The sequence below is a fragment of the Delphinus delphis genome, chromosome 6 (genome assembly GCF_949987515.2).
Source record: "Delphinus delphis chromosome 6, mDelDel1.2, whole genome shotgun sequence".
In the NCBI taxonomy this organism is placed as follows: Eukaryota; Metazoa; Chordata; class Mammalia; order Artiodactyla; family Delphinidae; genus Delphinus; species Delphinus delphis.
This window is the reverse complement of record NC_082688.1, coordinates 17,418,156-17,442,153: the sequence shown is the minus strand read 5'-3', so window position 1 is coordinate 17,442,153 and position 23,998 is coordinate 17,418,156. Positions and strand designations below refer to the sequence as shown.

The 23,998-nt window shown below is 40.8% G+C and overlaps 1 protein-coding gene across 2 annotated transcripts in view; it reads right to left on the bottom strand.

The window, feature by feature from the left end:
- Positions 1-23,998, bottom strand: part of ASTN2 (astrotactin 2) — a 912,541-nt gene that overhangs the window by 310,496 nt on the left and 578,047 nt on the right. For both annotated transcript variants that reach the window (XM_060013324.1, XM_060013323.1), the window contains exons 12-13: positions 16,106-16,272; positions 1,241-1,429 (exon numbers count right to left, since the gene is read on the bottom strand). In XM_060013324.1, coding sequence (XP_059869307.1) covers positions 1,241-1,429; positions 16,106-16,272 — 356 coding nt within the window. The remainder of the gene's footprint in view (positions 1-1,240; positions 1,430-16,105; positions 16,273-23,998) is intronic.

Below are 23,998 nucleotides of genomic sequence, written 5' to 3'. Positions count from 1 at the left end.
TCACGGGGCCATTGTGAGGATGACATTAAATTAAGGAATGGAAAGTGCTCTGAATGCCCACTGCATGTACTAAATTGGTGTTAGTGGTTATTATTATTTTTTAAAATACTTACCAAAGAGTTTGACATATAGAGTATTTCCTGCTAAATAGTAGCCACTCCTACTACAATCACAATTATTATTATTATTTTTACAATTATTATTAGTGAGATGACAGGATGAAGACGAGGATGATTATAACGGTGATGTTTCTTACCAGTTCTGACTTTTGTTGACATGACCTCAAATGGTAGGGAGAACCCTTCTTTGTGATAATATCCTACTGCATTTTTATGCAAAACTGTCTCAAAGTATAGTTTTTTTTTTTTAAGATAATCACTTCTTATACACGGAACAGTTCTTCTCATGCTACCATCTTATGGCTTTCAGTTTTTGAGGCATGAATAAATCCCACCTAAGGCCTTTCTTCTTCAGATAGAACAGCCCCAGTTTCTTCAACTCTCCCAAGAAGACATTCAGAAGTACACTGCATGTCTAATCTTCATAAAATTTGGCCAACCCAGTCCCTCTGTTTATTCTTATGTGAGAGTAGTCTCAGTCTTTTAATTTCACATGTACCTCTGTATTTATTAACAGGGAAAGAGGTCTTTGACATACCGATGAGCAAAAAAAGCAATTCCTAAACAGCTTTACTGAGAGTTGGCATGTTTATGTGTTTGTGTGTGGGGTGTGTGTGTGTGTGTGTGTGTGTGTGTGTGTGTACACTGATACACAGATAGAGAGGGAAAGAGAGAGAGAGGTGTTTTGAGAATGTTCAAGAAAATGTTAATTCTGGCTATTTCTGGGTGATGGAAAATTTATTTTCTCGTTCATTAAATGTCTTTATTTTTGAACTGCCTGAATAGCCTACATAAGATACTTATTTTTAATAGACGGAAAGATTAATCACATTAGAAATTCCATTAACTGTACTTACAGGATGATTTAAGATTGAATTGCAAATATGTGGATAGAGTTAGAAAATGGGAGGGTGGGATAAATAAAGGATAGGTGAGTGGAAAAAGAACTTCAGGGAATGGACTTTGCTGACTGCTGCTACTTCATGCATAGGCATTAGTGATTTGGGGGAGATGCTGACCAGTGTAATAGACCTCTATTCCATGGTGCCCATGGCTTCCTCCCCCTGCCCAGATTTTGGGTCAGTGACTTGGCGAGTGAAGTGCAGGTGTCTGTCCCATACCTGAAGGTCATCTGGAAGACTTGGCCTTGGTTCACATGCTGCGTCCGGTTGTTGTAACCATGTAGCATCTCTCCAAAGAGGGTGTTGTTGAACTTGGAATCAGGTTTGAGGCACTTGGGGCCCTCGCAGACATCTGAGAGCATTAGGCAGGATTTTCCATCAGGAGCCAGCTTGAACTCCTCCACACAACTGCATGATAAAACAGGGCCAAGAGTTAGCTCGCATGCTGAATGCCCCCATCGGGGGTGACCTAAAATCAAGGCCTCCTTTGCCTGCAAAACAGGTCAGAATTTAGGAATGCATACAGCTATTCTGGCTGGAATCTATCTAGGGCACAGGTGTCTAGAGAGAAGCACATTAATCCTGCAAATTGGTAAATTCAAGGAAAGTCATCTGTGACATTTTGGAGGAGTTGAGGGGGACGTCAGAGAGCACTTCCATACACAAAGCAAATTTAAAAACTGTTTTCCATGAACACACAAACCTTCAAAAGCATGAGAGACCAATTCACAGGGAATTATCAACTAGCGTCTCAAACCAGAACCTATTTCCAGTGTATCTGCTGGCCAAGGTTGAAGACTGTAGGAAAAACAAGGTTTTTATTGCCCTTGTAGCTCAGAGGTGATCCTTCCAGGACCATGGACAGCGCATGGGGGGGGGGAGGGGGCAGGGGGGCAGCAGCCACAGCTTCTGTTCAATTAGCAATGTTAGCAGCCTCTGTTGGTCTCTAACTACCTAATCCTGACAGCAGAAGGGCCCTTGACACGCCTTTGAAACTGGGATGGGCTCCACGATGGCCCAAACAGGCATGTGAATGGGGTGTGGAAAAAATATTTGCAATTTGGGATGTTTACAGTGGGAAAGAAATCTCTTAGAGAGGCATGGGGGGAAAAGAGAAAGCAGAGGTCCTAGCCTATGAGAAAATCAATTCAGAAACTGAAATTCTGTGAATGTCTATCTGTTCATGGTCCTTCGCTAGGCACTGAGGATAGGGTGCACATAAGAAATAAGACACACAAGAGAACAGGCTGTACGATTGAAGATAGCTGTAAAATGTCATCTTTGTTCCTTGTGACATATGTGAACCAGGCAAGTCATTTTACATCTTTGGTCTCCAGTTTCCTCATCTGTAAAAGGAGGTAGACACTACTATCCTACATTAATCCACCAGGCTGCTATGAGGTTCCATGATACACTGACTGCGTAAACAGTTAGAAATTGAAGTGTACTTAACAAAATAAATATAGAGAGGTTGTAATGGTGGCAATGGTGGTATTTACTTATTGATCATATGCTACTGACTAGGCACTTTGTATGTTTATTTTCTAACCACGAAAAAGGTAGTATCATCATTCCTGCTTTACAGAGAGCAACAGGAAGAGCCAAGAAATAAAGCATGTCACACCACGAGTAAGTGGCAAAGCTGGCGTTCAGTATCAGGTCTGTCCAGCAACAAAGGTAACTTTTCCCTCACTTGTCTTTTCCAAATACAGTTGTTCTTATTTGCATCACATGACCCTGGTTACACTATGCTAATTGGAGTCAGTAGGAAGTAGTCAGTCTCCTATCGGCCTTTCTCCCATGGGATGAAGTGAAGCTCTATTGAATCTGACTGCAAAAAGGCTCATGTGGGAGAAAGGAGGGGCTCTGTGACATGGTTTGGGAAGAAAGTGTACCCAGTCTGCAGGAACCACTAGCTGATGCTAGAGACACAGAACCCAACTGAAGGCAGGAAGTAGGCAGGCAGAGCTGAAAACATGACCCAAGATCACTCCTATTGAAAACTCAGGAACACCTTACGTCTGAAGCAAGCTGTCACTCTGTCCTTGTTTTCCTCTAACTCCCAGTGTATTGCACAGATGCACCGACTGTCTTTCCAATGTTTACATGCTCCTGCCCAAAGTACAGTGGAAAGTTCTTGGAAGGAGGGCTATCTTGGTACCTTGGTCAAGTCTATCCTGTCTTCTTTTTGCATCTATTAAATACATGCAACTCTCCCTTCATAAAGTTGCAGTACAGATAATGTGAGTTATATAAATGTGCAAAGTATATGGTAAGTTCTCAATAAAGTATAGTTCCATCCATTTATTCCAAAAGGTTCCTAGCAAATACGAGAAAGGATATACTGCGTAGAGCTCACCCTCTTCTCTCTCTCCCTCACCCCACCCGCCTCTCTCACACATACACATACATACACACACACACACACACACACACACACACACATGTGTACACCTATGAATGAATACATTGTTGTTGTAAAAGATTAGATATTATTAAAGTCTATAGAGTAAAACATAGAAGTTCTTCATTTCTCACTCCACTCCACACATATCCTTACTTCCTGTTCCAGCGGTCATCATTGTTAATAATTATGTATTCCTGTAGGGTTTTTTACTGCATTTAGAGATCTACTATATATATATTACACTTTTTATAATATAAAATATATTATTTTAATTTTTATATCATATATATTTTAAAATTATAATTTTTCATAATAAACTCATAAACAGAATTACCCTATACATTGTTGTGAGATATGCATTTGTACCTAATTTCTTGGAGATCTTTTCAAATCAGTATACATACAGATCAATCTTTTTAATGACTGTTTGGCATTGCGCAGTATGAATGTACCATAATGATTTTACCTAATCTTTATTGATGGGCATTTTGGTTGTTTATAGCTGTTTGTTATTACAAATGGTGCCACAGTGAAGAATTTTGTACATATATCACTATGCATGTGTGTGTTTCTATAAAACAGATTTTTTTTTTTACCATCTTTAGTGGAGCATAATTGCTTTACAATGGTGTATTAGTTTCTGCTTTATAACAAAGTGAATCAGCTATACATATACATACATCCCCATATCTCCTCCCTCTGCGTCTCCCTCCCACCCTCCCTATCCCAGCTCTCTAGGTGGTCACAAAGCACCGAGCTGATCTGCCTGTGCTATGCGGCTGCTTCCCACTAGCTATCTATTTTACATTTCGTAGTGTATATATGTCCATGCCACTCTCTCACTTTGTCCCAGCTTACCCTTCCCCCTCCCTGTGTCCTCAAGTCCATTCTCTATGTCTGTGTCTTTATTCCTGTCCTGTCCCTAGGTTCTTCAGAACCTTTTTTTTTTTTTGATTCCATATATATGTGTTAGTATACAGTATTTATTTTTCTCTTTCTGACTTACTTCACTCTGTATGACAGTCTCTAGGTCCATCCACCTCACTACAAATAACTCAATTTAGTTTCTTTTTATGGCTGAGTAATATTCCATTGTATATATGTGCCACACTTTCTTTATCCATTCATCTGTCGATGGTCACTTAGGTTGCTTCCATGTCCTGGCTATTGTAAATAGACCTGCAATGAACATTGTGGTACATGACTCTTTTTGAATTATGGTTTTCTCAGGATGTATGCCCAGTAGTGGAAGTGCTGGGTTGTATGGTAGTTCTATTTAGTTTTTTGAGGAACCTCCATACTGTTCTCCATAGTGGCTGTATCAATTTACATTCTTACCAACAGTGCAAGAGGGTTCCCTTTTCTCCACACCCTCTCCAGCATTTATTGTTTGTAGATTTTTTGATGATGGCCATTCTGACTGGTGTGAGGTGATACCTCACTGTAGTTTTGATTTGCATTTCTCTAATGATTAGTGATGTTGAGCATCCTTTCATATGTTTGTTGGCAATCTGTATATCTTCTTTGGAGAAATGTCTATTTAGGTCTCTGCCCACTTTTGGATTGGGTTGTTTGTTTTTTGATATTGAGCTGCATGAGCTGCTTGTATATTTTGGAGATTAATCCTTTGTCAGTTGCTTCATTGGCAAATATTTTCTCCCATTCTGAGGGTTGTCTTTTCATCTTGTTTATGTTTTCCTTTGCTGTGCAAAAGCTTTGAAGTTTCCTTAGGTCCCATTTGTTTATTTTGGCTTTTATTTCCATTTCTCTAGGAGGTGGGTCTAAAAGGGTCTTTCTGTGATTTATGTCATAGAATGTTCTGCCTATGCTTTCCTCTGAGAGTTTGATAGTGTTTGGCCTTACATTTAGGTCTTTAATCCATTTTGAGTTTATTTTTTATAAAACAGATTCTTAAAAGAGGGATTGCTAGATCAATGTTTTATGAATTTTTAAATTTTGATAGATCTACTAAATGGCTATCTGTAGAGGCACTGCCAGTTTACAATCCTCTCACTGATGAATGACAGAACTCATTTCTCCACATCTGTCACGTTCATTATTGCCAACCTGGGATGTCAAAAATTCATCATTTTTGTTTGGTTTTGCATTTCCCTGATTACTGGTGAGGTTCATCTTTTCATGCCATGGTCATTTGTATTTCTCATTATCCATCCATGTTTTGTGAGACTTGTCTTTTTCCTTATTGGTTTGTATATGTTTTGCATATTTTCTCAGTAATTATCTTTCACCTTCCAAAATTTCTTCCAGTCTGTACTTACATTTTAATATTGCTTTTGATGTCTTATAACCTCTTTATCCTGGTCCTTTATTGCTTTTGAATTTTGTGTGATGCTTAGGAAGCCACAAAGATGCTAAAAAAACCCAATCTTTCTTTATATTCTTGTAGTATTTATATAGTTTTTTCATCTTTGGCTATTTAATCTGTGTGGCATTTATTTTTGTGCATGGTGGGAGTGGTTATTTTAACTTAATTATTTTTAAAATGGGTAGATGAGCATCTGAAGGAGCCATCCCTTCCCTAAGTAGTGTGAAATGCCTTTTTGTCATGTATTAAATCCTTATATGTACCACATATACACAGTTGGAAATTTTATTTAATTATCTGTATATTCCTGCAATAATTCAGCACTATTTTCATTAATAGAGTTTTATGGCATGTTTTGCATGTAGCAAGGTAAGTCTTCTCCCTGTCAAGAACACTAATTTCCTATTTCAAAATTTCCTCACTGTTCTTACTCATTTTTCCCTTCAGATAAGGTTTAGAGTTGTTTTGTCAAATTTCATGTAAAACTTTAGTGGAATTTTGGGTTGTCTAAATTGAATTTGTAGACTAAACGGGGCAAAGTTGTTAATTTTTTTTTCCTGTAAGACATACGCACTGAGAGTCAACTCTGTGCTGAGCACTGTTGACAACTGTGGCAGAGATGATGTCTTACGTTCACCACACTGGATCCTCTTTGTGGACACCCTGTAGACTACGCATCTAAGCTGCCCTTGCAGTTGGGTTTAAGGGACCATGTGAAGGGATTCTGAGAGATGGAATCTGTGTTGCTGTGATATAAGTCATTGCAGATCCAGCCCTTACAAACATGTTGCATGACTCTCAAGCCCTCTCTTCCCTTGCTATGGCAAGCTTGGAGATCACGTGTTCCAGATCAATACTGCAGGATGGAAGAATGCTGCCTCAATTACAATGGACCTTGTGTGAACCAGAAATCAACTTTTGTGTACAATCTCCTGGTTTGGGAGGCTTCACTTGTTACAGCAACATAGCCTATCTTATCCTGGCTGATTGATACAGCATCTTTACAGTTCGGAGTCTTCTAATTCAGAAACATAGTTTGCATCTCCATTTAGCAAGTGTTCTTTTAAAACCTTCACTGAAGTTTTAGACTTTAGGTCATAAAAATATTGCACATATCTTCTGGGGGTTTATTCATAGGTATTTATGCAATGCACTATGGTAGAGGTTAAAAGCAGGTGTTTTGGATCCAGACCACAATAGTCCAAATCCAGATTCCACCATTTTTTGCTGTGTGACCCTGGACAAAATGCTTAACCTCTCTGTACTTCCTTTGCTTATCTATGAAGAAGTTCCCACCGCACAGAGCCACTGTGAGGATTAAATGAGTTGTGTCTGAAATACAGCGTGCACAAGGATGTAGTAGAGTGACAGCTTCTATTATTACAGTATTTTCCACTTGAGGAATATGATCAGTTTTCATGTTTGTTTTCCCTTATGTTTTCTAGTTAGTTATTGCTAATATTGAGAAAAGTTATTCTTGATTTTTGAAAGTTGATTTTTCATCCTACCACAGAAGGAGCCCATCAGTTCTAATACATCAACCAGATGAATGAGTATATATTTGGACAGTTTGGGTATTCAGGTTATGCTAGGATTATGGAATAAATTAGAAAACTGTCCTTTATTTTCTTTCTCTGGATCAGTTTACATAAGATAGAGGTTATCCGTTCCTTGATGATTTGGTAAGACCTGCATATAAAATCACCTGGGCTTGATGTCTTCTTTTTAATTGTAGACATTTAGCTCTCTTATCACCTTATTATATTTGGCTATTTAGATTTTCTACAGCATCATGACTCAAACTTGGTAATTTATATTTTCTAAGAAAATAATGCATGTTATCAAGACTTTTAAATTTATTGGCATAAATTTGCACACAGTCTTCTCATTAAATTTGTTTTATCTTCTGTGCTTGTACGGTTATGTCCCTAGCTCATTACTAATGTGTTTGTGTTCTCTCTCTCTCCCTCGAAGAAGCTTTTGCATTTTATTGGCAAGGCTCCTTTTTTTTTCTATTTCATTTATTTCAGCTTTTACTTGTATTAATTCCTTCCTGCTGCTTTCTCTGAGTTTGTTTTATAACTCTTTTTCTGGCTTCTGGAGTTGAATGCTTCATTTGTTTATTTTCGGTCTTTCTTTCTTCTTCGTAAATGTCATGGAGCTTCTGACTACTGCTTTGCCTCTATTCCATGAGTTTGATATGCAGCTTTCCAGCTCCTGCTCATTGCTAAAGAGGTGATCATTTAAGTTTGATTTTATTTACCCAAGTGTTATTTAGAAGGTTGCTTTTTGTAATTCCCAAATATATAGATTCATATGCTAGATAGATTGCTGTTAATAGCTAATATTAACACAGTCTAGTCTGAGAATGTAGCCTGTATAATTTCTACTTTGGTGAATTTATTGACATTCCAGGCCCCCTTACCTAAAGGAGGCACAAAATGTCAAGTTCAGATTCTGGATCTACTTAAAGCTGTGATCAAACAGAGGCTGTACCACTTCCCAGCTGTGTGACCCTGATCAAGTCTGTTAACTACCCTAGGCCTCAGTGTCATTATCGATGAAATGGGGATAATAATAATCCTTATCATAGGGCTGATGTGAGAATTAGAGATAACTTACATAAAGGATAAAATAGGATCTAGGATGTAGTGGCCAATTAATGCATCAGCTACTGTGATGATGATGATTAATGTTACTGTGATTATGCTAGTATTACCTATGATTGTGCTTCATCTATTAGCCAATTTACACTTCCCAGAGAATGTACATTTACTTCCAGTGGTTCTCAGATCTTAGTTGCTGGCCTCTTTCTAGATCCAGATTTCTTAAAGCCAACAGAGTTACCCTTTTCTGATTTTTTTTTTTTTTTTTTGCGGTACGCGGGCCTCTCACTGTTGTGGCCTCTCCTGTTGCGGAGCACAGGCTCCAGACGCGCAGGCTCAGCGGCCATGGCTCACGGGCCCAGCCGCTCCGCGGCATGTGGGATCCTCCCGGACCGGGGCACGAACCCGCGTCCCCCGCATCGGCCGGCGGACTCTCAACCACTGCGCCACCAGGGAAGCCCTAAGTTAAGAATTTTGAGATGGGAAAATTATTCTGGATTACCTGGGTGGACTCAATGTAATCAAAAGGGTCCTTATAGGAGCATATGAGGTAGAGAAGAGTGACAGGATCAGAGAAGGAGATATAACTTGGAAGCAGAGGAAAGAGACAGACAGACAAGCAGACACAGAGACTATGTCTCCGGCCTTGAAGTTCTGCCGATGCCTAGATTTTAGAACTTCTGCCCTCCAGAACCATAAAATAGTAAATATGTATTGTTTTAAGGTACTAAGTTTGTGGTAATGCATTGCGGAAGCACTAGGAAACTAATATACAACCTTCACAAGGAGTTGTTGCTCCCATTTTCAGATAAGAAAACTGAAGTTTAGAGAAGTGAAGTGACTTGCCCATGGAGATATACCTTGGCAATGGTGGTGCTAGGAATTAAACCTGGAGTTCCTATTTCAAGAAGTGTGTATATGAATGTGTGTGTGTGTGTGTGTACGACTTTAGCCATATTACAACTGTAGATGCATGGGGATGAGAAAAGACTGTGGCTCAGCACGAGAGGAAGGAAGGGAGATAAAAGGCTGGGTTCGCTTAGTAAGACCCTTAGAGATATAGGGGGAGAGAGAAGGAGAGAGCAAGAGAGAGAGAGAGAGAGAGAGAGAGAGAGAGAGAGAGAGAGAGAGAGAAAGAACTCATAAATGCAAATGAACCTTTGAGTTTTAAAACGTGAGCAACTCTTTCCTTCAAGCCACCTCAGGGCACAGGATGATTTATGCAAAGGTCTACTTAGTTGTTGGTTTCTATTTTTTTTTTTTTAATCTTATTTTTGTACCATGCGACATAATTATACAGCTCCTTTAGAACATTCTGTCGTCTGGGAGATTTTCTTACAGAAATTCTAAAGAGTGTAGGCTCACAGGAAACCAGCCAAGATCTGCATGAAACTATATTTATACATATGCCAAAATGAAAAACATAAAATAAAATAAGTACAGAGATACAAACCGGGCATTTTAGCTGAAGGCTGTGAATGTGTTACCCTGAACACACCCATCACATTACAGAGAATACTAGAATTGGATGGGGATTCAGAGCCCGTACCACAAAATCTTATACATTTTTAGCCAAGAGCATGTTTTATTTAATCCTTACAGCAATGCCATGAGATGTGTACTTTCATTCTGACATTGCCACCAAGGACCCTGAGGCTTGGCATTTTAAATCCCTTGACCAAGATCACACGAGCGCTTTGGAAAAGCCAGGACCTGGACTTGGATCTTCTTCCTCCAAATCTAGGGCTCCTTCCACTTTAGCACAAATGACTGCTTCCAGTCTGCTTGTTCTTCAAAAAACAGAAACTGGGGCCTAAGAGAAATGGCATTTATACACATTCTCAAGGCAGGGTATTTAGTTATTTATTGACGTAGTTACCTGCGCATTCATTCATTCATTCCTCAATGGCTATGGAATCAATACAATTATGTAATGAAATGCATAGACTAGAAACTTTTTTTTTAAATGGGGAAGGGAATCAAATCCCAGAAAAAAAAAAAAAAAGAGACTAGAGCAAAGTTAAGGGTAAGAAGAGCTCAAGAAACTGCATACCACATGGACTTGGACTAAGGTTAGGGATGAATCTTAGCATCCTACCACCAAGGCAAGAGAGAAGCAGGCGTTTTCTCAGCTTTGCTGTTCCTGACACCTGTAAGAAATCCCACTCTGGGGTCAATCAGGACCAGGGCCCTCTGTGACCTAGCAGTTAAGGCCTTCAGCCACATGGACCCCACTAATGTTTCTCATGAAGGTTCTCAGGACTGTCCCAACATTAACCAGCGTGAAGATTAGTAAAACTCTTGTCAGAGTGGCCTCTGTCTGCAGGTTTCACTCAAGGGAAAAATTTAGAGTTTCTAGAAAAGCCATTTTGAAGGTAACATACTCAAGAGTATTATTCAGAAAAGAAGGAAGGAGAGGAAAAGGAAGGGAAGGGAAGGGAATGCCATGGAGAACCTTGGGCTAAATTATATAAAATATTTTATCTACTCTAAGACCCTCAACACCTATAAGAAACACTAGCATTTCACCTAACGCTAAGAAAGAAAAAACAATTTTTAATTAAACTCTGTCAAACCATCAATAGTAAAATACATCCTAATTTCAAAAATGTTAAAATGTGGAAAAATCTGGGCACTTTAGAACCAACAAAATATGATATGTTTGACCACTGCAGGACTTCGAGCTTTTATTATCCTCAGGTGCCCTGTGAACCTTCAAGAGACAGTTCTAGAGGGCAGACCTTCCATGTGGGCTTGACCACTGGAACTTCCCTTTTTCTGTCTTTGAGCATCTCATGGAACTAATGTTTCACAGGACCCACATAGGAAAACACCTGTCTGAATGAATGGCTGGACTTTGTGTGCTTCCATCAGTTGTCTGTGAGTATGTCTCGCACCTGAGCTCTTGCAAATGTTTCAAACAGCTGAGAGTGCAAGGTTGTACTTTTGTGACAAGAAGCTGGCAAGCGCACGTTCTACGTCCACTCTGAGCGGTAAAGCCCCATCTTTCCATTAGCAGTCGGAGAGGTCAGAGGTCAGGCCTAGCCTAAAATTTGAAACTACAACAAAACAAGTGCGTGAGTGAATATCCCCCATACCTCTGCAACTAGTTACTGACAGTGAAAGTTAAAGTCTCTGTCTGCATTCTCTAGGTCAGTGTTTTCCATTATTAGAGCCAATTTCAGCTTTGGCAATGAAAATAAGAGGCCTCCAGTTAACAATGGCTATTAAACACATAAATAAATAAAATGTATTTATCTCCTCTCCCTCCTAAAATCACATAAAAATGACATTAAACAGATAGCCTAGCAAGGACTGTTGAGGCTGGATGTGCTCTTTGCGTCCGTATTTTTACATACATTTTCACTTCACTTTAAAGTAAATTATATTTAAGTATATTCAAGTATATTCAAGTATATTTAAGTATATATATATATATATATCAAGTATATTTAAGTATAATATATATTAAGTATATTCAATAGATTCAATAGATTAGAATAGAGTAGCCTGGGACATCTCTTATCCCAATTTCACCTCCTCACTGGCTGTGAGACCCTTCTGGGCCTCAGTTTTCTCCTCTAAATGATGTGAGAAAGACTGAAACCTCAAAACTGTTGATGGCATTGTTCACTACTTCTTATATAGGTATATACAGGAAACATCTCTCTTAGCAAATTATGTCAGGAAAAGGAGTACATCCTCTGGAAAACAAAACAAAGCAAAGCAAAACCCCCAAAACTGCAAACTTCCTTTTCTCAAGCAAGGACAATTCTATAATCCACCAAGTTTTTTTCTGCTTTCTTTGGTTGCCAAGACAAACAGTGCTAAACTTATCTCACATTGAGTAATTCTCCCATTTCAGGCTCCTGAAACCATTTTCTCCCTTTCCCTTTCTCTCCTTACAAATGGCTCTTATCCGTCCTGTCATATCTTTATATTATCCATTTTTTATAGGTTGGATCCATGTGGATAATATTAACTTCTCTTGGAAGAATGCGCAGTATATGCTGTAAACACTTGTACAAATGAAACAAACTTGGTTGCTAGGTAACTTGTGTGGGTCTTGGAGAGAAGAAATGCTTCCTCACCCATAAGATTCATTCTAAATGTTTCATCTTAGTATACAATGACCTTTTCAACCTATCTCAAATCCACCTGCTTCTCTTATCCTACTGTTACCTGTAGTCTATCAACATCAATCAGGACCAAGTGAGGCTCAAACACCTGTCCTCAGAGTCCACTTTGCCCCTGGTGGGCAAGGACTTGTACTCAATGCTTCTTTGCATTCTTATCACCCCACAAAAGACCAGGCACAGAGTTGGGACAGCAAATCTTAGGTGGATGAATTCTTTAATTCGACAGTTATGGCTTTGAAAAAGTCCTTGGGCAAGCAGTGACAACGGGGACACACAGGTGATTAAGACCTACTCTCTGCTCATGAGGAGTCTGCAGTGTGACAGGGACCAGACAGGAAAGCAGGTAAGTCAACACAGCAGTGAGGCTGCGACAGTGAGAAGCTTGGGGCAGGGGGCTGTGTGACTCCAGAGAAAGGATGCTTTACTCAGTTTTGAGGAACTTGACCTGACTAGGGCTGACAACCAGAACAGCCAGCCAGCGGTCCAGTCTGCAAGAGGTGTCAAGATTTCACTGGGATAAATTAGAATTGAAGACAAAATGTCAATGGCCCTTCCCTGGTAAGAAGGCCCTATGGGTAGAAAAGAAAAAACAAAAAAAAACAAACTAATATAAGACAAGAAAAACAGTCTTTCCTATAAATATTAAGATTTGGTAAATATTAAGCCAACATTTAAATGGTATCCATTTTAAAGGGCAAGGCATTATATGCCCAGCTCCACGGTAACTACACATCTCACTTTTGGACTTCTCTTGAGACTCAGAGAAGACTGGCTGAAGAAGGTTAAGATCTATACCAAGACTTGAAGATGAAACAGAGCATTCAAGCTAAACGGCCACGGACGAATGGGGGGTAGCGGGGGGAAGAGAGGAGGAGAAGCAGAGGAAACAATGCTGAACACTCCAGAAGCTGAAGCCAAGATGCCTAATTCGGGAATGGGGACGTAACTGGATAATACAGCTGAAAAGGCCAGACTGTGAACAACTTCCTTAGCCGAGTCAATTGAGGAACTTAATTTCACAATTATTAATTGAGCACCTACTACGTGTCAGGCACTGTTCTCATGTGCTGGAGACAGAACAGGAAACGGGACATACAATTCAGTCATTGGAGGATTAAATGAGATGGCTTTATACCTATCAGACTAAGTATAGCTACCATTTAGTGAGTGCTTACACGTGCTGGACTCTATGCACATGTGATTTCAATTAACCCGCACAATGCTGCTGCAATCACATCTGATTCTACATGAAACAAGAGTCTCAGAGAGGTCTAGTGATTTGCTCAAAACCACATGGCCGGGAGTGGCCAGAGGCCAGGAGTGATATCAGATCTGTTTTGACTAATACTGGAGCCCCGTGGACTGGGTTTCAATCTCGACGCCCCTGTTTATTTAGCTGTGTGACCTTGAGCAAGTCACTGAGCCCCTCTGTGCCTGGTTTTCTTGACAGTAAATCGAGATCATAATACTAGTACCTCCCTTGTAGAGTTGGTATGAGAATTCAATGGGCTAATGTCATCAAAGTACTTAGCACAGTCATGGCATGTAGGAAGTGCTTAATAAGTGTTAGCTGCTATTATTAACCTGCCTGCAAATAGGTTTATTAAACCTGTGCTACCCAGGAAACTCTCAGAAAAGGCACAGAGCTCTGAGCAAGTCGACAAAGTCCCCTGGAGGAGGGTTTGTTTTCCTTGTTTAATTCAGTAGCCTGCCACTTCTCTAGACCAGCTTTCACACAAGTACCTGCTAATGGTTTTGTTTACAGTGCTTCTAACAAGTGTGGCTAACTTCTCATTTGCATCCTTAATAGACAATTTTCAAAGCATGTTGACACTGCAGCTGGTTTAAGGAGACCTGGGTTTTAGTCTCGTTTTTTTGTCCTGTTTATCAGCATTTGGACGAGCTTCAACAGCTCACAGCACCCTCTCCCAATTCAGTCTAACTTAAAACTTTAAGAGACCTTTCTGGGTAGGAAAGGTTAGTTTGTCCGTGTCTCACAGACCCGGAAACTAAGAGGTTGAGCACCTCAGGTCACTGAGCAAGTGGAGGGCTGTTGTCATTACTATCACTCACTTTAGCTATTTTACTTAACAAATACACACTAGTGCTAACTCTGTGCAGGGCACTGTTCCAAAGGACTTTAGAAATAGTAATGTAAACTGTGATGTAATTAATGTAATGCATTTAATCCTCATAGCAACTCTGTAGAGAGATGCTATTATCATCTTTTCTACAGATGAGAAAACTGAGGCATAGAGATGTTAAGTACCACGCATAATTTACTCAACACTGCCCTGCAGTCACTTAAACTGAGGAGAGACCCTTAAAGTTCATGTCTGCATACAATACTTTATGTCTTATTTATCTGACTGATACATATCTAGGGCCTCCGGCAAGTTGCTTTAACAACGGCTCAAGGGCGCCTGCAGCACCCAGTGTAACTGGGGCTGGGGTAGGGAGACCCTGACATTAGCCGCAGAAGGAAAACCAGACCCCATGGACTAGAACCATGCAGGTAAAGGTAATTTTCTGTTAAACTGAGATTAAACCCATACACATTCCCCCACCTCCTCTTTCGTAATACGCAGGACTGAAAAGTTTGTTTACACTTTATTCTGCTTTTCTATCTTAGTAAAGCACTGAGCACCCTTCAATGACCAACCATCTTGCACAAGCAAAGAATTATTTTTCTGAGTCACAGAATGTCAAAAAATGAGCAAATTTTCTAATATGAAGACATCATCAGAAAGGGAATGAAGAGAAGAAAAAAGGCTGCCATTTTCTTGAGTGACTGCTGAGGACCAAATGCTATGCTAGAAGCTCTCCATGGCAGAGGTAACTCCCACTGCAGACTTTTTCAACAAGGAGGACAAGATAAATTGGAACAACTATTAGGCGTCGTTGTCCGAAGATCTCATTTCACAAGTCGTCAAACTGCAGCCCAGAGAGGGACAGTGACTTGTCCCAGGTCACCCAGCAAGTTGGTCCTAACGTGACCCCCTCTTTCAGTCTCATACTAAGTTTAAAACTCAGCTGATTTCTTAGCATGAGCGAGAACTTTGAGCTTTGCCTGCATTGTTTCTTTTCCACCTCAGCTCCCCCAATTAATTATCATTATTGACAGGGGCATTAGGACAAAGAGGGGGTAACCTCTGAACTTGGCACTGCTTAATCCCTGCAGAAAGAAAGTTGAAAGCCCAGGCTAAGCCCGTGTTCTTAAGCATCACACCTCCTGGTTTCTCAGGGACACCTTCACGGTGCCTGCTTTTGTCTCCAAAATACACTGACCGTGGCTACAGAGTGATGCAGAAGGGGCAAGAGACTTTTGCAGAAAAAAATCCTGACCCTAGGATGTAGCCTGAGCAAGGATTCCACTTGTCATAACCACTAATCAATTACTTATTTTTCTTCTTCCATTCTTCTTTTCAACCCCCAACCAAAGGTTATATTGTTGCCTTTTTCCTCTTGGGCTGAAAAAGGAGAGGAAGAAAGGCCATTTCATTGAAGGTCAGTCCCAGCTGGGCCAGGCTGTGGTTCCTGATCTTTTTCCTGCATCCCTCCCACAGCTGTGAAGGGAGAGGCCGGGCCTCGGGGACAGAGACTCACCCGCAGAACATGAAGATGGTGCTGGAGGTGGCATCGTAGGGCAAAGGCAGTGTTTGCTGCAGGCACAGCTGCTCGCAGCCGCCGTTGAAGCCATCGGAGCAGTCGATGCCTTTGGAGTGATCATAGCAGCCGGAGCCGTCCTTCATGGGCCTCAGCTCCTCAGGGCACTGCTCAGAGAGACAGCAACAGGGTGGTTACAGCTGAAGAAGTGGAGGGTCTCATCACGCCCTCTCCTCCCACCTTCTGAAAAGGGGCGGGTGTCGGGACTGTAGAGACAGGTTCAAAGTCTCATTTGACCGCCTAATAGCTGTGTGGCCTTGGATAAATTCCTTTACCTCTCCGAACCTCAGTGTGCCCACCTGTAAAATGGAGCTTTTGTCGATATCTTGTAAAATTATGAGAATGAAGGGAGACAGTGTGTGCAAAGTACTTAGAACTCTGTGGCTCATACGGCAACCATACAGAAAAAGTGAGCTGCTATGAATACTAATATTGCTGGGATCATCATCATTATTGTGTTTATTATTATTGTCCAATAGGGTCACCATGGGAGGCAGCCAGATATATTTTAAAGAGCTTTTACCAATATGAGTTTAAGTTCCAGATCTTCTCCTTCTCCCTGTGTGATCTGGGGCAAGTTACTCACCCTCTCTGAGATTCAACTTCCTTATCTGTTAAACGAGCCTAGCACCTGCATCTGTGGATTTGTTGTCAAGCTTAAGCTGGACCACAGGGGCTGCATAACTTACTTTAGAATTTGGCATGAAATTTGGTACTCATCAAATGTGAGTTCTCTTCCTTCCTGTCTTGAATGTGTCACCTCTTCTCCATCCTAGTACCTGAAGTCCTAAATGAGACTCCTGCATCTTTACAAAGGCCTCCTACCCAGTCTGCTGGCCTGCAGTCTGGCCTGCTGTATACCATCCTCCTAATGGTCTCCAGAGTGATATTTCTAAGCAGCATCACTCCCCAGCTTAAATAAATAAATGAATTCTAAACAACAACAAAGCGAATCTTCCTAAAGCTGACAGCCAAGGTCTTCTGCAGATGATATCAAACCCTCTGCCAGGCCATGTGAACTTTCCTCCAGGTAACCAAACGGGTTGCCCTCTGGTCCCTTAAAAGCTCAACAATTCCAACCTTGAGTGACCTCAGTCGAATGCTCTTCTGGTGTGCCCAGCTAAGGGTGTACCTGCTAAGTGCTCCGTAAATGGAGGCTCTTATACCCTCGGTAGAACCACCTAGTTATTTAATTTAGTTTCCCATCATTTGATGAGGCTGAGCTCATCTCCAGTCCAGCAGATGGAGAAGAAGTTCCAATTCTCCCGCGTTTGGGAGAGAAAATGAGGTACTAGGTTTTAATTTCAGTCACCCTGCTGGCATTTCCTGTCCACCAAGATTAACACCCAGAGCCCGGCCCTCCTCATCTATCACTGGACATCGCTGATTAAAACGCCCTCCCAACGTTCCTCTCCTCCCAACCAGCTCCCTCGTCCCCTCCCCAAGCCGTCATCCTGAACAACATCAATAACAAAACACACACCCCAAAATTAATTTACAAAAACCACAATAACCAAAAAAGGTCATCTCTCTTAGAAATTAAATTTTGCCTAAGAAGAATTCATAATTACAGATGCACGAGAGAGTTATTCAAGACATTTGAGACTGGCGCCAGGAAGGGTGACAGAGACAGTTGGTTATAAATGGCCTTTGTCAAGCTGCAGAAAGGTTATAAAACTGGCTACATTTTGTGCTTAAAAAGAAAAATCAATTTTCTATGGGAGTGAAGTGCTGTACATATTAATACAAGCTTAGAGGAGGCCCCTGCTTGTCTCAGAACATTCACTGTCAGACAGAAAGGCACCTAGTCATGGGGTCATTGGGAGCTGTGTGCTGGTACCTGGGGCCGGGTCATCTGTCTGCAGAGATGTAGGGGTGAGTGCTGGAAGGAAGGGCTGACCTTCTCACCAGGTAACAGGAGACATCTGGGGCGGGGTATTACTCACAGTTCTTCCCACCCCCCACTGATTCCCTACCACTTTTATTCTTTAAAACAATATGTTCTATATTCCAGGCATAATCTAAACACTGTATCTAATTTAACGTAGTTAATCCTTATGGCAAACCTATGGGGTGGTGTGGCAGGGCTAATAATGGCTCCCAAAGATGCGTCCCCATCTTAACCCTCGGAACCTGTGAATGTTACCTTCTATGGTAACGTTATTTTGCAGATGTAATTATATTAAAGCTCTTGAGATGAGGAGACTAATGGGGATTATCTATCTAGGTAGCTCTAAATGCTGTCACAAATGTCCTTATAAAAAAGAGGCACAGAGAAATTACACACATGCAAAGGACCACGTGGGGATAGAGCGCAGATTGGAGCGATGTGGCCACAAGTCACCAAGTGCTGCAGCCACCAGAAGCTGGAGAGACAAGGATGCTTTCTCCCCTGGAGCCCTTTGAGGGAGGAAGACCCTGTTGACAATCTTGATTTCAGATTTCTGGCCTCCAGAAACTTGAGAAAATACATTTCTATTTTCTTAAACCACCCAGTTTGCTAAGCCACTCCTAAATTTCTAATCCTTAAAAATGGTGTGAGGGTCTTCCCTGGTGGTGCAGTGGTTGAGAGTCCGCCTGCCGATGCAGGGGACACGGGTTCGTGCTCCGGTCCAGGAAGATCCCACATGCCGCGGAGTGGCTGGGTCCGTGAACCATGGCTGCTGAGCCTGCACGTCCGGAGCCTGTGCTCCGCAACGGGAGAGGCCACAACAGTGAGAGGCCCGCGTACCGCAAAAAAAAAAAAAAAAAGGTGTGAGATAATAAACGCTTTTTGTTTTAAGATGCCCAATTTGGGGATAATCTGTTACACAGCAAAAGATAACTAATACAGTGAGATAAATGTAACAAGTGCTTCACACAGTGTTTGGCAAATGGTAGCTGTCGTTCTGGGTATGATTAAGAAGCTTAGGATCTAGTTTGAGAAATGAGAAATACATATATCTGTCAGACAGAGCACTAGTTACAAAGCAAACATGAAGAAGCACAGTGTAACTTGAATGGGAAAATGGAAATTCTGCAAATGTGATTGGGGAATATTGGAGTAGGCAGGCTTGGGTCGGGGATGTCTTCTTAGAGGAAAGAGATGAATGTCACTGGGGCAAAACGGAGATTCTGGTGTACTAGAGACAGGAAGATCAGAACTCTTCTCAGGTACACCGCTCACCCGCCCGGTGACCTTGAACCTAATTGGGCCTCAGCTTTTCTTCCTTAAATGGAGGCAACACCTTGAAGACGGGACCAGTAGGACTGATGTTAGTCTTGAATTGCACACAGGCCTTTGACACTGAGCATCTAGGCAAGTGCTTCACCTCAAAGACAAACTCAGGCTTCTCATCTGTAAGACGGAAATAAGAATGTCTCTCTGGGAGGCATTTCTGGTGACCCTATGAGAAAAGAACCTAAAGAATCTGGCTCTGGGGCTTCCCTGGTGGCGCAGTGGTTGAGAGTCCGCCTGCCGATGCGGGGGACGCGGGTTCGTGCCCCGGTCCGGGAAGATCCCACATGCCGCGGAGTGGCTGGGCCCGTGAGCCATGGCCGCTGAGCCTGCGCATCCGGAGCCTGTGCTCCGCAACGGGAGAGGCCACAAGTGAGAGGCCTGAGTACCGCAAAAAAAACAAAAAAAACAAAAAAAAACCAAGAATCTGGCTCAGAACCTGGCACACAATAGGCACTCAATAAATGAAGGATAAATGAATGGGTAAGTGGAACAAATGATAAATGAAAGAACCCATTCCCTCCCATAAAACCTAACTGGAACTATCCGTTTATCTTTTCTTTCTCATCCATATGAGTCCTTCTTTGGACCATTTAACAAATGTATATTGAACATCTACTCAGTGCTAAGCAAAGATGCTGGGTGCTGGACATGCAGTAGTAAAGAAGACAAGCAAGACCCTGCTCTCATGGGGCTTAAATTCTAGGGAGAAGACAAATGATTAACAAGAAGTAAAATGATTATTTCATAGAGTAAAAAGTACAACAAAAGTGCAACATGATAAAAAGTGAACGGGGATAAAGGAGGCATACATTGAGCACTTGAACTAAGCCTGAATAATAAGTGGAATCTCCCAGGTGAGTGTAAGTGGGAAGAGTTATCCAAGAAGGAACAGCACGTATGAAAGTCCTGAGGCAGGAACAGTGTTGGCCTGTCCATGGAACAGAGGAAGCCAATGCAGCTGAAGCTCCGTGAGACAGGGGGAAGCAATGTTGGCACAAGGCAAGGGGTGAGATGTAGAAAGTGACCAAATCACTTAAGCCAGAAGTTGGCACACTATGGTCTCTAGGCCAAATCCTGTCAGAGGCCTGTGCTTTTTTTTTTTTTTTAGTTATATATATATTACAATTTTGAGATGCTTATAATAGATTCACATGCAACTGTAAGAAATAATACAATACAGAGAGATCCAGATTATTACCAGTTTTCCTCAATAGTAATATCTTGCAAAACTATATCAAAATATGACAACCAGGATATATACATTGATAATCAAGATACAAAACATTTCCATCACTACATAGATTCCTCCTCTTGCCTTTTTAAAGCCATACCCACTGCTCACTTGACTCCCTTCCTTAATACTTGGCAACCACTAATATGCTCTCCATTTCTATAATGTTGTCATTTCAAGAATGTTACATAAATAAAACCATATAGTTTGTGACCTTTTAGGGTTTTTTTTCACTTAGCATAATTCTCATATTCATCCAGGTGTCTTCATGTATCAATATTTAGTTCCTTTTATATTGCAGAGTATTATGCCATGCTATGGATGGACTATAGTTTAACTGTTTGCCTGATGAAGGACATGTGGGTTGTTTCCAGTTCTTGGCTATTATGAATAATGTTGCTACAAACGTTAGTGTGCAAGTTTTTGTGTGGACATACATTTTCATGTCTCTGGGGAAAAAAAAGCCATGGAGTATAATTTCTGGGTTGTACGGTTGTTACATGTTTAATATTTTTAGGAAGCTGCCACACTTTTTCAGGGCGGTTGTACTATTTTAAATCCCCACCAGCAAAACATGAGCGATCCAGTTTCTCCACATCCTCATCAGCATTTGATGTCGTCAGTATTTTTCATTTTATTTACACATCCTGACAGGTGTGTAGTAATACCTCCACTGTGTTTTTTCACTCATTCATTCATTTATTTTTGGCTGTGGTGGGTCTTCGTTGCTGTGCGTGGGCTTTCTTTAGTTGCGTCAAGTGGGGGCTACTCTTCATTGAGGTGTGCAGACTTCTCACCGGGGCAGTTTCTCTTGTTGCGGAGCACAGGCTCTAGGTGCGCGGGCTTCAGTAGTTGTGGCACGCAGGCTCTACAGTGCAGGCTCTAGAGCGCAGGTGTGGCACACGGGCTTAGTTGCTCTGCGGCATGTGGGATCTTCCCGGACCAGGGCTCGAACCGGTGTCCCCTGCATTGGCAGGCGGATTCTTAACCACTGTGCCATCAGGGAAGCCCATCCACTGTGGTTTTAATTTGTATGTCTCTAATCGTTAACGATGCTGAACATCTTTTGTGTTTATTTTCCACCTTTATATCCTTTTCAGTGAGATGTCTCTCAGTGTCTTTTTTTCATTTTCTAATTGGATTGTTTGTTTTTAATTGTTAAGGTTTGGAAGTTCCTTATATAGTCTAGACACTAGACTTTTGTCAAATATGCAGTTTGCAAATATTTTCTCTCCCACTCTGTAATTTGTCTTCTCATCTTTTTCAACTGAGCTTTCACAGAGCAAATGTTTCTAATTTTGATGAAATCCAAGTTATTTTCTCTTTTATGTATCATAAAATCTATATCTTGGAATCTTAAGAACTCTTTGCCAAGCTCAAATCTCAAATATTTTCTCGTGTGTGTGTATGTGTGTGTTCTAGAAGTGTTACAGCTTTATGTTTTACAGTTAATTCTGTGATACACTTCAAGTTAATTTTTGTATGAAGCGTGAGACTTACACTGAGGTTTACATCTCCAGTGAAACTGCTCAAGCTTAGAGATTTCTTTTGGGGGAGTTTTTAAGTTACAATTTCAATTTTCTTAGTAGTTATAGGGCTATTCAAATATCTATTTCATATTGGGTGACGTGATATTTTGCATTTTTCAAGGAATTGATCCATTTCATCTAGGTTGTCAAATATATGTGTGTATAGCTATTTGTAACATTCCTTTATTAATCCTTTTGACATCTGCAGGGGCTGTAGTGATATTATCCGTCTCATTCCTGATATTGGTAACTTGTGTCTTCCCTCTTCTTTTCTTTAAAAGTCTTGCTATTTTGTTTATCTTTTTTCAATTTTCTTGACATTTTCAAAGAATCTTCCTTTTTTTTTTTGGTTTCATTGACTTTATCTATTTTTCTGTTTTCAATTGCATTGATTTCCTTTCTTCTGTTTGCTTTGAGCTTCTTTTGTTCTCCTTTTTGTAGGTTCTCGAGGTGGGGAACTTAGATTATTAATTTGAAACTTTTTATCTAATGTATGCATTTATGGCTATAAATTTCCTCCTCATTAAATATAAAGACTTTTACTTTAAGGAGAAGATGAATTACTGTGCTAGCTGTGTCCCATACATTTTGATATACTCTATTTTTATTTCATTCAGTTCAATGTATTTTTAATTGCCCTTGAGACTCCCTCTCAACCCATGCATTATTTAGAAATGTGTTGTGTAGTTTCCAAGTATTTAGAGATTTTTCTGTTATCTGTTATTGCTTTCTAGTTTGATTCTGTGGTGGCTGGAGAACACACTCTGTATGATTTAAATTCTTTAAATTTGTTGAGCCTTTTACCAAGGCCCAGAATATGGTCCATTTCAGTACACGTCCCATAGGTACTTAAAAAGAATGAGCATTCTGTCGTTGCGGCGCAGAGGGTTCTATAAATGTCAACTAGATCCTTTTGGTTGGAGGTGTTACTAACCTAATCTATAACATTGCTACTTTCTGTCTAAGTGTTGTATCAGTTGTGGGGGGAGGGGTGTGGAAGGATCCAACTATAACTGTGGATTAGTCTACTTTTCCTTTCACTTCAATTAGTTTTTGCTTCATACATTTTGCAGCTCTGTTGTCTGATGCATAAATATCTATGATTTCTATGTCTTCCTGGTGGACAGCCCTTTCATTATTATACAGTGTCCTTCTCTGATAACCTTCTTTGCTCTAAGGCTTACTTTATATGATATTAATACAGCTGCTCCAGCTTTTGTTTGCTATGTATATGTCTTCTCTGATCTGTTTACTTTCAACCTGCCTAAATCATTATATGTGAAGTGAATGTCTTGTAGAGAGCATATATTTGTGTCATGATTTTTAACCCACTCTGCCAATTTCTGTCTTTAATTTGGGTATTTAGATCACTTACATTTAATGTGATTATTGATAGCTTAGAACTTAAGTCCACTGGTTTACTTTCTGTTTTCTCATCTCTGCTTTTCATTTCTCTGCTTTCCCTGCCTTACCTTCCTGTGGGTTACTTGAACATTTTTTAGAAATTCTTTTTAATTTATCTATAATATTTTGGGGTACATCTCTTTGTAAAGTTTTTAGTGGTCGTTCTAGTATGCATAACTTACCATAGTGTACTGGTGCCATTATTTTACCAGTTTAAGTGATGTGTAGAAAGCTTACTTCTCTTGGGACTTCCCTGGTGGCACAGTGGTTAAGAATCTGCCTGCCAATGAAGGGGACACGGGTTCGAGCCCTGGTCTGGGAAGATCCCACACGCTGCAGAGCAACTGAGCCCATGTGCCACAACTACCGAGCCTGCACTCTAGAGCCCGTGAGCCACAACTACTGAGCCTGCATGCCACAACTGCTGAAGCCCACGCACCTAGAGCCCA